This window comes from Schistocerca gregaria, chromosome X (assembly GCF_023897955.1).
Source record: "Schistocerca gregaria isolate iqSchGreg1 chromosome X, iqSchGreg1.2, whole genome shotgun sequence".
NCBI lineage: Eukaryota > Metazoa > Arthropoda > Insecta > Orthoptera > Acrididae > Schistocerca > Schistocerca gregaria.
In genome coordinates, this window is record NC_064931.1 from 336,379,418 (window position 1) to 336,396,369 (window position 16,952).

Sequence of the window (16,952 nt, forward strand, 5' to 3'; positions counted from 1 at the left end):
CTCACGTTTCAAATTATATTTAACTGAAAAATGACTCACCATCTTCATCTTCTTCCTCGCCCTCTTCTTCCTCAGTATCTGTACTTTTACTTTTTCCCAAGTTTTTCAGTTTCTTTCTTTTTGCTGCTGCTCTTCTTCTTGCTAAATCAAAACAGTAGAACAATACAGCACACATGTATAAACAATTTTTTCTTGTCCAGGCAAAGCTAAGTGACAATTTGCATACTTAGTCCATTTTGAATGAAAATTCTATTTTTCTACTAATATTCAAGCTTCAGTCTATTACAAAAACACATGTGGAAATCAATTAATGTATTTGGTCATGATAAAAAGGAAAATAATACTATAATATACACTCCTGGAAATTGAAATAAGAACACTGTGAATTCATTGTCCCAGGAAGGGGAAACTTTATTGACACATTCCTGGGGTCAGATACATCACATGATCACACTGACAGAACCACAGGCACATAGACACAGGCAACAGAGCATGCACAATGTCGGCACTAGTACAGTGTATATCCACCTTTCGCAGCAATGCAGGCTGCTATTCTCCCATGGAGACGATCGTAGAGATGCTGGATGTAGTCCTGTGGAACGGCTTGCCATGCCATTTCCACCTGGCATCTCAGTTGGACCAGCATTCGTGCTGGACGTGCAGACCGCGTGAGACGACGCTTCATCCAGTCCCAAACATGCTCAATGGGGGACAGATCCTGAGATCTTGCTGGCCAGGGTAGTTGACTTACACCTTCTAGAGCACGCTGGGTGGCACGGGATACATGCGGACGTGCATTGTCCCGTTGGAACAGCAAGTTCCCTTGCCGGTCTAGGAATGGTAGAACGATGGGTTCGATGACGGTTTGGATGTACCGTGCACTATTCAGTGTCCCCTTGACGATCACCAGAGGTGTACGGCCAGTGTAGGAGATCGCTCCCCACACCATGATGCCAGGTGTTGGCCCTGTGTGCCTCGGTCGTATGCAGTCCTGATTGTGGTGCTCACCTGCACGGCGCCAAACATGCATATGACCATCATTGGCACCAAGGCAGAAGCGACTCTCATCGCTGAAGATGACACGTCTCCATTCGTCCATCCATTCATGCCTGTCGCGACACCACTGGAGGCGGGCTGCACGATGTTGGGGCGTGAGCTGAAGACGGCCTAACAGTGTGCGGGACTGTAGCCCAGCTTCATGGAGACGGTTGCGAATGGTCCTCGCCGATACCCCAGGAGCAACAGTGTCCCTAATTTGCTGGGAAGTGCCGGTGCGCTCCCCTACGGCACTGCGTAGGATCCTACGGTCTTGGCGTGCATCCGTGCGTCGCTGCGGTCCGGTCCCAGGTCGATAGGCATGTGCACCTTCCGCCGACCACTGGAGACAACATCGATGTACTGTGGAGACCTCATGCCCCACGTGTTGAGCAATTCAGCGGTACGTCCACCCGGCCTCCCTCATGCCCACTATACGCCCTCGCTCAAAGTCCGTCAACTGCACATACGGTTCACGTCCACGCTGTCGCGGCATGCTACCAGTGTTAAAGACTGCGATGGAGCTCCGTATGCCACGGCAAACTGGCTGACACTGACAGCGGCGGTGCACAAATGCTGCGCAGCTAGCGCCATTCGACCGCGAACACCGCGGTTCCTGGTTTGTCCGCTGTGCGGTGCGTGTGATCATTGCTTGTACAGCCCTCTCGCAGTGTCCGGAGCAAGTATGGTGGGTCTGACACGCCTGTGTCAATGTGTTCTTTTTTCCATTTCCAGGAGTGTACATACTTATATCAAAATAGACTCTTCTGATAATAAATGACATCTCAAGAGCCCTAAATGAAAGGTATTGAATACCTATTATTAAATGCAGAGAACATAAAATTTTATTTTGCTCATAGCAAACTTATTTTGTAAATCTGAATATACATAATGCTTGAGTAACGATATGTTAATGGAGTATTTTAGAAGAACCATTCATGATCGACGAAGATTGCCTGTTATAAAAAAGGTGACACATCCAGGTTTCAGGAACTGTACATCTATATTATTTGGCTTTTGTGTGCCACAGCTGCCTATAATTGAGAGACAACCTCTGTTTTTATCAAACTACCATACAGCAAACTCTGAGCTCAGCATGTTGGAGGAAATGTCTGTCCAGCAATGTTAGTTCCTGTCTCAATGGATTGGTACACCTGTGTGCTGCAAACGGTATCCTATTGCATTCTGTGTCGTTAAAACATGTACATATATTTCACTACTGATAGTAATTTAAATTTTTTAAATCTTTGTATGATATGCAATCACTTAAAACAGGATAAACTATGAAGTTAAAAATAAATATATGATGTGGCTGAGATGGTTTTATAAAAATAATAATTCCTCACATCTTGAATGAAATGATCCACTGTGAGTGTAAAATACTTTTATTTAAAGTTGCAACAAGTATATGTCAGCTGAAGATGCATCCTCAAGTGATAGATATTCTACTTAATAACTCATAGCAGAAAGGTAACTGACTTAGAGCCACTCCCCATCATTCATGCCAAGTTATAAACACATAGTGAGCCAAAGTGAAAAGCCATAGTTAAAATGAAGGGGACAGCATAGAACCACAGTTGGTTGAGCGACAGCAAGCAAGGCAAAATGTGGAAATCTGGCTGCCGTTGCTCACCATTTAAAATAACATACTCTCACATCTCTGTACACACATCCATATCAGTACTCTACAAATCAGTATAAAGTGTTTTTGAATGTACTATATGTATTAATGATCCTTGCTCGTCACAGATGCCATTTAGGACAAGTGATTGCACATAGGTCACAATGTGAACTATTATTAATCTGGTTTTAGCTTCACAGTCTCTACAGGAGTGATCTGAGAGGACATGAATAATAATCACAAATTCCACACTGAAAAACTAGTCTACGGAATTTTCTACATCTGTTTTCCTGAGATATGATCCATCTTTCTTAATGTGTCTGCCAGCTGACATTTTCAGCTTTTCTGTAACAATCTTCTACCATTAATAAGAAAAACTACATTTACAGAAAAAAAAAATTCAGGTCTCACCCTAAACATTGCTGTGCACCAGAATTATACTACTTGCCAATGTTTCACATGTATTTATACTAATCTAATTCCAAATTAAGTTTTAAACTCTGATTAAACAGTTCCTTTAGGAGCACAGAATCATAGAGTTCATTACAGACAGTGAATCAAAAACATTTCAAAACACAATAGCAGTTTGTACACAAAACTATCTTGAACCAACAGATTTCATAACTTTTACTATCACACCAATAGCAGGTATTCTGTAACATAATTAAATTTTATAATGTCCATGACTGTAACAAAACACAATGTGTTACCTTACACCTTCATTAACTTTGCTATCACACTATACTCACTACGTAGTTAAGTCCTAAGGCTAATGGGTTCTGAATGATCTCTGACCCCCCTCCCCCCAATACACACACCCAAATAAAAAAGAAGAAGAAGAGCAGCCCTCCACTGACTGTATCTTCTTCTCTTCTCTGAAGAATAAGTCTGTGACTTTTATACAAAAATAAAACACCATAAACAACCTCTTTTTTTCATTATTATGGTGTATTTCAGAAACAAATCTCTGTTTAAGAAGATAAATTTTATGATTATTACATTTGTGCTGTTCTCAGATAGTTTGATACGAAATTTGGTTTCTCATATCATGTTTACTATTGTGGTAGTGATATATTACAAAACACAGCTTGTTTCAAAAGATAAGCATAAGCATTTTGCCTGGGAAAAAATAATTTTTGTATTTGTTTGTGTTCCTACAGCCACTGTAGAAGTAACCATGAAACTAATAACCAGAATTTACACTGAGCTCTTGTGGCAGAGAACGGCGCAAATGAAATAATCAAAAATATACCATTTGAATTTAGAAATTTTTCTCTAAATTCATCATAAAAATTAAAAATTAGCTCAAGAATGACTGGTCACCACTGCCAAACTGTAGCCACGAACAAAGTTGACCACCCAGTACCGAGCGAGGTCGCGCAGTGGTTAGACACTGGACTCGCATTCGGGAGGACGACGGTTCAATCCCGCGTTCGGCCATCCTGATTTAGGTTTTCCGTGATTTCCCTAAATCATTCCAGGCAAATGCCGGGATGGTTCCTTTCAAAGGGCACGGCCGACTTCCTTCCCCGTCCTTCCCTAATCTGATGGGACCGATGACCTCGCTGTCTGGTCTCCTTCCCCAAAACAACCAACCAACCACCCAGTAGCATGACATGCAGCTGAACACAACATGCTCAGGTTAAATGGCTGCTTCGCACGCCGGATCAGTAGCCTTCCCTCCATCACCAGCTTTTCTGAACTACACAGAAGGTAGTTACCCCCGCAACACATCATTCGCTCTCATAACCCTCCTTGCCTCAATCTCCATTGAATCACTGTCCTAATACTCTCTACACACCAAGTTTCCCCTTACTCTTTCCTATCAGCCCTTTGACATACATGTCCCCACATCACTTTCATCATCCACTGCACCCCACCAGCTCCTGTACCTGTGTATCACGTGTCTATCCCATGAAACCGCCACCCCTCCCTCCCGCATTCCTAGCCATCAAACCTGCTGCCTCCTTCCAAGCTACTGCTACTAATTACCCACCTACCAATCCTCCTTCCTGCCTCACACCTCTCTCCTATAACCACGTCACCCGATACAGTCCCTGCCCTACCCTAGACCATCTGCCAAAATGCAGTCCTGGCATATGTGTCCGTCCAGCATGATGTAGGAGAACAGGTTATGTGTGTGTGTGTGTGTGTGTGTGTGTGTGTGTGTGTGTGTATACTCCTAAAGTGGCTACTGTGTCTTATTCATAAAATATAACAATGCTAAGGCACAAACCAGGTCCACAGGTCCACTATCATGTTTAAGAAATATTTGATTCCAAAAGCTAAAAGCTCTATTTCTTTATTTACCTACATGTATGTCTATTGTCTGTTGTGAAGTTTTGATTATTGAAGGTAAGTGCTGTCAAACCAATTTGTGTCTCTGTGAATTCAACAAATTTTGGAAAGTAATTTTCTTTTCTTTTTCTATCACATACGTTCAACATAAAACTGTCACTCTTTATTTAGTTTACCTTCAACAGTTATTCTCTACTCAAAAACCAAAAATGCCAAATTTAAAGAAAACAAAAATGGAATTATCAAAGAGTAAATAATACACATAATGGATTTTTGTCACCAGAATGTGAATAAACGATATGCCTAAAAGAGTTATAGATAGAAATAACCACTTTTTCCTTTATTAGGCATTCAGTGGGTTTCCTTTGAGTGGGAGGAGACAGAAGTATCAACAAATAACTGACTGTATTATGATGGGTATAATTGCAAATCCATATGAATAGTTATTCTTGTGATAATTTGCTGCATTTCGTGTCTTGTTCTTAGTTTTGCAGTGGAACACATACACTAGGTTACACATCTAAACAATCAACAGATTAATTTATTACAGAAAAATTGACATTACTTAAGCATATTTGCATGATGAAACTGTTAAAAGTGCAAGATTATACCTTCAATAATATGCATTTTTTCCTCCTCTGTAGTTCGTTCTTCTGCAAGGATTACTTCCTCTGAAAAAAGGAAAAAAAAGTGTCTAGTGTGATTATTCCTCAATATATTCTTAGTGAAATCAATGAGACAGTAACAATTCATTATCATACAGAACATGGCAAATGGATTGAACTTAATAAATAGAAAGTAGTAAACATATTAGTAATTGGCAGTTGAAGCTCATAAGTGAAGTATGGTGCATCAGTAATACAGATATAGAGTGTAAGTATCATGCAACAACTCTAATTCAGTTGAAATAAGACAAGTTTAATTTTATATGATACACTAACAGACTACAAAAACTTTGCTAGTAAAAAAATAGTTTTATGATCATAAAAAATTAAAAACTTTTCATAGAAAACAAAAGATTTCACTCTAAACTTAGTGTTCCATGGTCTGACAAATGTTAACTGGATGCCATTTTCAGAGCCCAACACTGACCTCCGATGCAACTCCATTAAATCATAAATTAGTAATGGTTCCATACATTTGGTTCATATTAGTATAATTCTGAGTTAGTGTAATTTCTATGGTTTGAGCAGTTTCCACTGAGTGGACAGATACAGAACAACAAAAGCTCATCAGCAACAATATATTTTGTTTTTACTATTTTGTGCATGGTTGTGTTCTTATATACATCAGAAGTTGATAAACCCTTAAGAAGTCATTTGCCTTAGATAAAATCAAAGCCTTACCATGTGACAATAACAAAATGTAAATGATTTAAGTGATGACTCAGCAACACCAATATGACATTTTACATATGGGTCACCAGTTTTCAATATATAAAATGGCCTCCAGTTATGATTCCAGCAGTTTATATTTTTAAGAGAAAATGATTATACTCCAGCAGTTCAGAAGAGAAAAATGACAAAATCATATTGTTTAGAAGTAAAGAAGACTACTCACCAAATAGAAGAGATGTTGAGTCATTGACATCCTTCTGGCCCCAAACCAAACAACTCATTCCTTATACACCTTACCAATTACATCCTCACACACAACTACTTCTTCTCTAAGGGGAAGGTATACACACAAATCTGTGGCACAGCAATGGGAACCTGCATGGCACCCTCCTATGCCAACCTGTACACAGGCTATCTAGAGGAAACCTTCCTAGCCTCCCAAAACCTCAACTCCAATAGTCTGGTTCAGGTTCACTGATGACCTGGTCCTCTTCAACTCAATGTGCCACCTTCCTTGACATTGATTTCCACCTCTCTGATAGGTACTATCTCCCAAACCCAGCCAGAAAACAGATTTTCTGTGCCATATCCTCACAGAACCCTAATCATCTCAGCACTTCAAGAATCAGATGCAAAAAAGTTCCCCTCTCATCACCTAATATCACTCAGGACTGGAGCTACTGAACAATGTCCTTTGTCAGGGCTCTGACTGTCTATCACCATGCCTGGAAATACGGGACATCCTACCCACACTCGTTCCCACTCCTTCTAAAATGGTATTCCACTGCCCACCCAACCGGCACATCATCCTGATCGATCCCAATGCCACTCCCACTTCTAACTCTTTGCCACAAAGATCTTGTCCCAATGGAAGATCCAGATGCATGACCTGGCCTATTCATCCACCCAGAAAATCCTACTCCAGTCTTGTTACACTTATCCTATACCTTGCCTCAGAGACAGGGCAACCTGTAAAAGTAGCCACATCATACATCAACTCTGCTGCAATATGTGCATAGTACTTTAAGTGGGCATGCACCAACCAGCTGTCTGCCAAAATGTATGTCCACCGCCAGACTGCAGCCAAGAACAGAGTTGATCACTCAGTGGTGGATTATGCATTTAGCTCAACAACCTCAAGTTCAATGGCTTCTTCACAACCCGTGTCAACAGGATTCTTCTTCCAAGCAGCAGCTTTTCTGAACTATGCAGATACGAGTTATCCTCACAATACACCCTTCACTCCTGTAATCCTCCTGGCCTCAGTCTCCACTATCCCCCTGCAGGACACTTCATACCTAACAGTTTCCCCCACATCAGTCCTGTCACACCCTCACAATACACCTTCATGTCACTGCCATTGTGTGCCACATAACTCACCAGATCCAGTACCTATCTGTCATATTTCTATCCCACACACCTGCACCACTTTTATTTTACTCTTACCTACCAAAGCTAATCAGTCAATGCAAGCACCACAATTTGGTTACTAACTCAGAAAGAAAGTAGTGACATTAAAATGTTGGACATTTCTCATCTCTTTTTTATAATATTTCTTGTGAAACAAGCCTCATGCAAAGATGTATAGTGTAGTAACATTACTAGTAGATAAAATCAACACAAAAAACAACGTAAATTTTATTCTCTGCAACCTTAGTATTTGTATGCAGCAAAGTGCCTTTCAGTGTTCCTAAAAAATAGTAACCAGTCCACATGCTGTGAAATAAGCTGATCCTAAAGACAAACTGCATTATAGCAGCATCTGCAGTCTTTTATCTCCTTATGAGTTGCAGATAACAACTTACTGGATTATTATCACAGTTTGTTTAATATTCTTGTGATGTAACTTGAATCCTGTTTCCCAAACTTCTGGTGTCTGTTATAGTTATCTATTTATGAAGAATAAGGTCTGTAGCCATAATATTGTAGAAGCAAAACAGTTAACAGTTTCAAGCTGTTCTGCAAAAACTTCTTGAATGTTCCCAACTTTCCCATTGTTGTGTGCCTGCCCAAGCCATGCTGTCTGTCTGCCACCAACATTCAGTCTTCACTAGAGTACTGGTTATTCTATGTAGTTTTCTGTCCCTGTGAATACTTACTATTAAAACTAATATTGCACTGAACTAATTTGGAATCACTCTATCAAAATTCCTCTTTAAAAATGATTTAGGTTGATATAAAATATAAAGCAATGTTTTCCATCAGACCTTGGAGGTACATGAAACACCTGAGGACCAAAAATTGTTTGGACTATCTATGCACTGAAAAAAAGAAATTGCAAATATCTGCAAAATAATATAGTGTCAAACAATGGATAGTCCAGCATGGAATAATAACAATAAATGAAAGATAGATTGCTCCTCACCACATGAATGAGGTGTTCAGTTGCAGACAGGCACAATGAAAAATGTTTCAGCTTTAGGATGAAGTCTTTCCTCCAAAATAGAAACCACACTCACATACATACAACTACATGTAATACATACATGCCAGTTGGGACCCAGCACTAGTAGACAGTGGCCATTGTATGTTAGTTTTGCTTTTGTGTGTGTGTGTGTGTGTGTGTTTTCTCTTTCAGAAGGACTTTGTCTAAAAGCATAAACATTTTAGCAGTCATTTTCATTGTGCCTGTCTGTAACTCAATGCATATCCTTTCAATACAGACAATGAGCCTGATTACTGTAAGGGGGATACACCCAATTCATATGGGTACAGAGGCAGAGCTGTGGTCCTTGTTTACTACATCAACATCTACAGGGATACTCTACAAACTTCTTTTAAGTACCTGGCAGAGGGTACATCAAACCACCTTCACAATTCTCTATTATTCCAATCTCGTAAAGCACGAGGAAAGAACAAACACCTATATCTTTCCGTACAAGCTCCGATTTCCCTTATTTTATCGTGGCGATTGTTTCACTCTATGTAGATCGGTGTCAACAAAATATTTTCGCATTCGGAGGAGAAAATTGGTGATTGGAATTTCGTGAGAAGATTCTGTCACATAGAAAAACGCCTTTCTTTTAATGATGCCCAGCCCAAATCCTGTATCATTTCAGTGACACTGTCTCCCATATTTCACGATAATACAAAACGTGCTGCTATTCTCTGAACTTTTTCAGTGTCTTCCATCAGTCCTATCTGGTAAGGATCCCACACTGCACAGCAGTATTCTAAAAGAGAACGGACGAGCGTAGTGTAGGCAGTCTCCTTGGCAGATCTGCTACATTTTCTAAGTGTCCTGGCAATAAAACGCAGTCTTTGGTTAGCCTTCCCCACAATATTTTGAGTTGTCCGTAATTGCAATTCCTAGGTATTTAGTTGAATTTACGGCCTTTAGATTTGACTGATTTATCGTGTAACCAAAGTTAAACGAATTCCTTTTAGCACTGGTGTGAATGACATCACACTTTTCGTTATTTAGGGTCAACTACCAATTTTCGCACCATTCATATATCTTTTCTAAATCGTTTTGCAATTTATTTTGATCTTTTGATGACTTTTTTAGTCGATAAATGACAGCATCATCCGCAAACAACTTAAGACGGCTGCTCAGATTGTCTTATAAATGGTTTATATAGAGAAGGAACAGCAAAGAGCCTATAACACTAATGGGGAACGACAGAAATCACTTGTTTTCCTCGATGACTTTCTGTCAGTTACTACGAACTGTGACCTCTCTGACAGGAAATCACATACCCAGTCACATATATGAGACGATACTCCATAAGCACGCAATTTCACTACAAGCTGCTTGTGTGATACAGTGTCAAAAGCCTTCCGGACATCCATAAATATGGAATCAACCTGAAATCCCATGCAAATATCACTCAACACTTCATGCGAATAAAGAGGTAGCTGTGTTTCTCAAGAACGATGTTTTTTAAACTCATGTTGACTGTGTGTCAATAGACCGTTTTCTTCGAGGCAGTTCATAATGTTCGAACACAATATATGTTCCAAAATCCTGCTGCATATCGACGTTAACGATATGGGCCATTAATTAAGTGGATTACTCCTGCTATAGTTCTTGAATATTGGTGTGGCCTGTGCAACTTTCCAGTCTGTGGGGTAAAATCTTTTGTCGAGCGAACAGTTGTATATGATTGTTACGTATGGAGCTAATGCATTAGCACACTCTGAAAGGAACCTAATTGTACAGTCTGGACCACAAGACTTGCTTTTATTAAGTGATTTAAGTTGCTTCGCTACTCCGAGGATATTTACTTCTATGTTACTCATGTTGGCAGCTGTTGTTGATTCGAATTCTGGAATATTTACTTAGTCACTGTATGACGAAGAAAAAATGTTACCTTGTTATGTGTGTCAGTACATTTATTTGTGATGGCTAAAAAGTTGTATGCTTGAAGCCAATACAAAGGAAAAAAATACTTCGCCTTTTATTGTGAAGGCATTTTGAAAGGCTGTGTTTAAAAACTCTGCCTTAGCAGCACTGTTTTTGATAGTATCGCCATTGCTGTCATGCAGACAAGGCATTAATTATTTCTTGCCGCTAATATACTTCACATACGACCAGAATCTCTTTGAATTTTCTGCCAGATTTCGAGACAAAGTTTTCACGCATTGAAGTCCGCGATAAATTTCGAGCTTCTGTAAACGATCGCCAATTTTAGGGATTTTTCGTGTTTAAATTTGACATATTTGCCTCGTTGTTTCTGCAAGTGTTCTCACACGTTTTGCGTACCAAGAAGGATCAGCTCTGTTGTTTGTCACTTTATTTGGTATAAATATCTCAATTGCTGCCGATAGTATTTCTTTGAATTCAAGCCACATCTGGTCTACACTTATATTATTAATTTGGAGGGAGTGGAGATTGTCTCTCAGGAAGGCGTCAACTGAATTTTTACCTGCTACTTTGAACAGGTATATTTTCCGTTTATTTTAGGAGGATTTGGGGGTTACAATATTCAGTCTCGCTACCACTGCCGTGTGTTCCGTTTTGATCTTCGTTATGAACTCAAGCTTATTTGTTGGTAAGGGGTCACGTGTGTTTGCACAACCATTTACTATTCGAATGGGCATATGAACTAACTGCTCGAAATAATTTTCAGAGAATGCGTTTAGCACAATTTCGGATGTTTCATGTGTTATCTGTACCTCCGGAATTAAACATGTATTTTCAACTACAAATACAAATGTTTTATTCCACTGTTGAGCATATTTACATGCAATTGGTGTCGTCACTGTTTACATAATAATAATAACAATAATAATACTATAAACTTTGACATGAGAAATGTTACTAACTACAATATAATAATCGAGGATGGATGCAATACATATTTGTGCAAGTGTACAAAACAACAAGAAGTTTCCTAATAGGTCAATTACAAGATAAATGAACTACATAGTTCAGTGCATGACAAATAAATAATCTAACTGATACTTAACAATAAGTACATGAAACAGTAATAAAATAATTGCACAGTATGGCATATGTGTAGTTTTCAGTTAATTTATAGTTCATTCTCATAAGGAAAATGGGTCATTTGTCACATACACAAGGAACACTTGAGCAGAGTAAATTACTTTACTTTTGATCCACCTCAAGGGACTAGTTTTAAATTTATTTACTGGCACTGTGTAGGCATTTTTAGGTAATTTGTTGAAGTAGACAGGATCAAGATATCTGTAGCTGTTATGTGTCTTTCCAAGGCTAGCATATGGCATATTAATTGTATGTCCACTTCTTATATTATAGTCATGAACTGCCCTCCTTAAGTCAAATTTACTCAGATTTTCTTTAACGGAGACAAAGCAGTTGTAAATATACAGACCAGGCACTGTCATTATATTTAATTTTTTAAAATACTCTCAACATGATTCATATGGGCTAAGTTCTGCTATGCACCTTATGGCTTTCTTTTGCCATTTAAACACTGATTTTGAGCCTACGGAACTGCCCCATAACAGTATTCCATAACTCAGGTGCGAATGGAAGAATGCAAAATACGCATACAACAGAAGTTCTTTACTGACACTGCTCCTCCGCATGGCACGTGCCAATTTGCTACATATCTTCCCTGTGTGAGTATCCCAGGTGAGCTTTTGATCTATATGAAATCCTAATAATTTTACTGTTTTGTTGCCATGACTGGGAGCTTTCAGATTTACTATCATTCTTCTGCAGTACATTTGCCTCAAACCAAGTAGTGCACCTCTCCATTGCCACTGCCATGCTATGTTGCACATTTTCAACATTGGTGCCACATGTGACGAGTGTTGTGTCATCAGCATATAGCACTGCATCACATGATACAACTGCAGATAAATCATTTATATAAATAATTAAAGGGAAAGGTCCAAGAACAGATACTTGAGGTACACCCTTTACAAATGGGAGGCATTCTGACATTTGATTATTTACCTAAACTAACTGTTTTCTATTGTCCAAGTATTACTGCATTAAGCATAGAGCATTCACTCTCGCTCTGTAGTGGTAGAGTTTTTTTATGAGAATATTGTAGGAGACCATATCAAAAGCTTTCCTGAGCTCCACAGATAATACCTTTATTTTCAAAACAATTGTATACTTTTGCTAACATACACTCAACTGCTTTGACTGTAGGAAGGCTAGAGGAGAAACCATACTATGAGGGTGTGAGTATATTATTATGTTCAAAATATTAACTCATCTGTTTATACATGCAGTATTCTATTACGTTTGATATTATGGGTATAAGTGATATTGGTCGACAGTTATCTGGTGATGCTATATCTCCTTTCTTATGTACGGTTTAACTACAGATAATTTTTAAACATTCTGGATGATTACCTTCATTTAAAATTTTGTTGATTATTTTAGTCAGTGGCATTACAATTTGATTTCTGATGTATTTAATAACATAATTCGAGAGACCATAATAATCCTTTGCCCTAGAATTACTGAGCTTAGCTATTGATTCATTGACCATCTTCTCAGTTACACAAGTCCAGTGAAAACTGACTGTCTACTTACTGTTCATTTCTGGCAGCAGTGCCTCTGCCTTGCTCACATTCTCCATTATGCTGATATCTGATTGAAGACTGACAAAATGCACATTTAGAATATCAGGTGGAATTGTGGTCTGGTATACTTTATCATCACAGTTAATTTCTTTTTTAATAATTTCCCATGCAGGTTTGCATTTATTTACTAAGTTCAGTATATATGCATCATTAGCTGCCTTGATTTCAGACCTGTAAATCTTTTTCACTTTCATGTACATTTCCTTGTCAGCATTATTGTGCTTGGACCTATCACGATAGAGTAGCATTATGATTCTTATTCTACTTAGATGTGGGGTGTACCAGCTTTTTAGATTTTGTGGTTTGGTGTAACGATTTTGCTTCAATATTTTCTTGCAGTGTTTAGCACAACATGCTTCAAAATTTTCAGTTAACAGTTCTAGAAATTTGTTGGTAGATTTATTTGCACCTGCAGTGGTTATTATCTTATTTCATTTTATTAAATTCAATTTAATTATCAACTTGTTTAGCTTTGATTCGTTAATTGGTCTTATAATTTTTGTACAGTCTGTGGAAGTTTCTGTTGCTTTACTATTAAGAGTTTGTCTGGGCCATAGTCCCTCATGATCTGAAATGCCTAGCTTGACTGTGTTGAATTCTGTTTTGTTTAGATGAAAATTACAAATTATGTTATGTACACATGCTTCCTGTCTCGTGTGTTTGTCATTTACGCAGCTGAAGTTAAGGAATCTTAATGTTTTTAGCAAGTGATCAACCTTTCTGCTCTTAAACCAAATGTCTATATTGATATCACCAAATATTAGTACTCTGTGGTTTTTGTATTTGACTAGCAAGAGTATCAGTTTCTCCAGAAGCTCCACAAACAGGTCTTCATTGTGTTTTGGGGGGCGGTATACTGAAGCTACTATAATTTCCAGGTTTGGCAACATTATGGCTGCAGCTTCAAATTTTGCTTCTATGCTCAGTCCACTTACATCTACAACTTCATAGGTTAGGTTCACACTATTTTTAACATATACAGATACACCACCATGTATTTAATACTTGTTCTACAGTAGCTGGTTGCCAACATATCTAGGGTAAATTAAAGTCACCACCAACTATAATTGTATGAGTTGGGTACGTGTTTGAGATCAAACTCAAGTTTTCTTCGAACCTTTCAGCAACTGTATCATCTGAATTGGGAGGTCGGTAAAAGGATTCAATGATTATATAATTCTGATTGCCAACAATGACCTGTGCCCATATTAACTCACAGGAACTATCTACTTCAGTTTCACGACAAGATAAACTACTTCTAACAGCAACAAACACGCCACCGCCAACCGTGTTTAGCCTATCCCTTCGGAACACCATTATGTTCTTCGCAAAAATTTCGCCTGAGCTTATATCCGACTTTAGCCAGCTTTCAGTGCCTATAACGATTTGAGCATCAGTGCTTTCTATTAGCGCTTGTAGCTCTGGTACTCTCCCAACACAGCTACGACAATTTACAACTGTTATACTGATGGTTCCTGTATCCACATTCTTCCTGTGTTCGGCCGACACCCTTTGTGTATTTAATGTATTTAATACTTGTTCTACAGTAGCTGGTTGCCAACATATCTAGGGTAAATTAAAGTCACCACCAACTATAATTGTATGAGTTGGGTACGTGTTTGAGATCAAACTCAAGTTTTCTTCGAACCTTTCAGCAACTGTATCATCTGAATTGGGAGGTCGGTAAAAGGATCCAATTATTATATTATTCTGATTGCCATCTGATGGCATCTTGTGTTTTCCCGAGACCCTCTAACCTAAAAAAAAAAAAAAAAAAAAAAAACGCCCAGTTCACGCCACACAGCCCCTTTTACCCGTGTAGCCGCCTCCTGTGTATAGTGGACACATGAACTATTCATCAGAACCCGAAACCCAACCACTCTTTAGCGCAACTCGAGGAATCTGCAGCCTACACAGTCGCAAAACCGTCTGAGCCTCTGATTCAGACCCTCGTCTCGGCTCTGTACCAGAAGTCCGCAGTCGGTCCTGTTGTCTATACTGCAAATGGTCAGCTCTGCTTTCCTCTTGCAAGCAAGACTGGCAGCCTTTACCATTTCTGTAAGCCGCTCGAAGTCAGAGAGAATCCCTTGTGATCCAAAGTGACACATATCATTGGTGCCGACGAGAGCAACCACCAGCAGTTGGCTGCAACCTGTGCTCTTCATAGCATCCGGGAGGACCCGTTCCACATCTAGAATGACTCCACCCAGTATGCACATGGAGTGCACATTTGTTTTCCTTCCCTTCTTGCAGCCATGTCCTTGAGGGGCCCCATAACGTGCCTAACGTTGGAGCTACCAACTATCAATAATTCCACCCTCTGTGACTGTCTGGATCTTAGGACATGCGACAGCATCTGACTCAGCAACAGTGTCAGCCACCGACAGCACCTGGAACCTGTTTGCCATACTATGCGGGGAGGCCCTACGTGTGCCTGCCTGGAAATTCTTTCGCTGTCTGCTACGCCCAGAGCAACCTCCCACTCGACCACAGGGGAGGGGTCGACCTCAGTGCGAGCAGTAACTGGGCTGGCCACCAGTGAGGACCGATCGGAGGATTCGGATATGCTGGACGTCCATTGGACCCCCATGGCCAGCCCACAGCAGTGGTGCCCATCCACTGCAGCCTCAAACTGTGTAACCGAAGCTATCAAAGCCTGAAGCTGAGAGCGAAGTGTCACCAACTCAGCTCGCATCCGCACACAACAATTTCAGTCCCTGTCCATACTAAAGACCGTGGAAAACTAAACTATGCAGATAAACGGACTATCACCAAGTGCTGCGCAGCTCTACTGTAGACCCTGACGAAAACACAGGAACTATATCTAAAAAATTAGATTAATACCAGAGATTCAAAAACCTAACTACTGAAGCACTAAGGTGAAACTAAATAATTCACTTCTGGTTAAAATGGTTCAAATGGGTCTGAGCACTATGGGACTTAACTTCTGAGGTCATCAGCTCATAGTACGTAGAATTACTTACACCTAACTAACATAAGGACATCACACACATCCATGCCCGAGGCAGGATTCGAATCTGCGACCTTAGAGGTGGCGCGGTTCCAGACTATAGCACCTAGGCTTCGAACCTGCGACTGTAGCGGTCTATAATACGTTCATCATAAGAATAAACCTGATGTCAACAAACACAAACGTGATGATTGGTCGATGATTGGTCAGAAGCCGTAACACAAGTACACTAGTGTTGTTACATTCTTGGAAGTAGATCCTAATTATGTATCAGATATCTTATTACTAAGTTACGTTAAATGAAACTTTAAGATATTCAAATGTATTAACAGCCATCAACGTTTTTATTAATCACGCTTTAGCTACGTAGTTTTTATTTCAAAAATCGTGTACAGTCACAGCTCTGCAGCGTTGTGCTCTGACTCACGCTGTTACTGCGCAGTATAAAAATGGCTGAGGCTGCTTTCTGTTCCGTAGTGAAACACGCGAGGAACACGGTTAAGAAGTGCCGAGAAATAGACTGTTCTTAATGGTTTTCATGAATTTACGGAGATAATCGGCGCTGAAGTTTTCTCAGAGTTATATAAATGTGAACCTCGACTTGTATGGGTGCTGGTTCAAACCTCTGTATCACCGTTTATTTATGTCGTTTAGTTTGAAA

At 39.6% G+C, this 16,952-nt stretch overlaps 1 protein-coding gene across 1 annotated transcript in view; it reads right to left on the reverse strand.

Moving 5' to 3' along the window:
* LOC126298058 (voltage-dependent calcium channel type A subunit alpha-1) overlaps positions 1-16,952 on the reverse strand; it is an 860,595-nt gene that overhangs the window by 726,594 nt on the left and 117,049 nt on the right. The window contains exons 8-9 of the mRNA XM_049989377.1: positions 5,566-5,625; positions 40-141 (exon numbers count right to left, since the gene is read on the reverse strand). Of these exons, the coding sequence (XP_049845334.1) occupies positions 40-141; positions 5,566-5,625 (162 nt within the window). The remainder of the gene's footprint in view (positions 1-39; positions 142-5,565; positions 5,626-16,952) is intronic.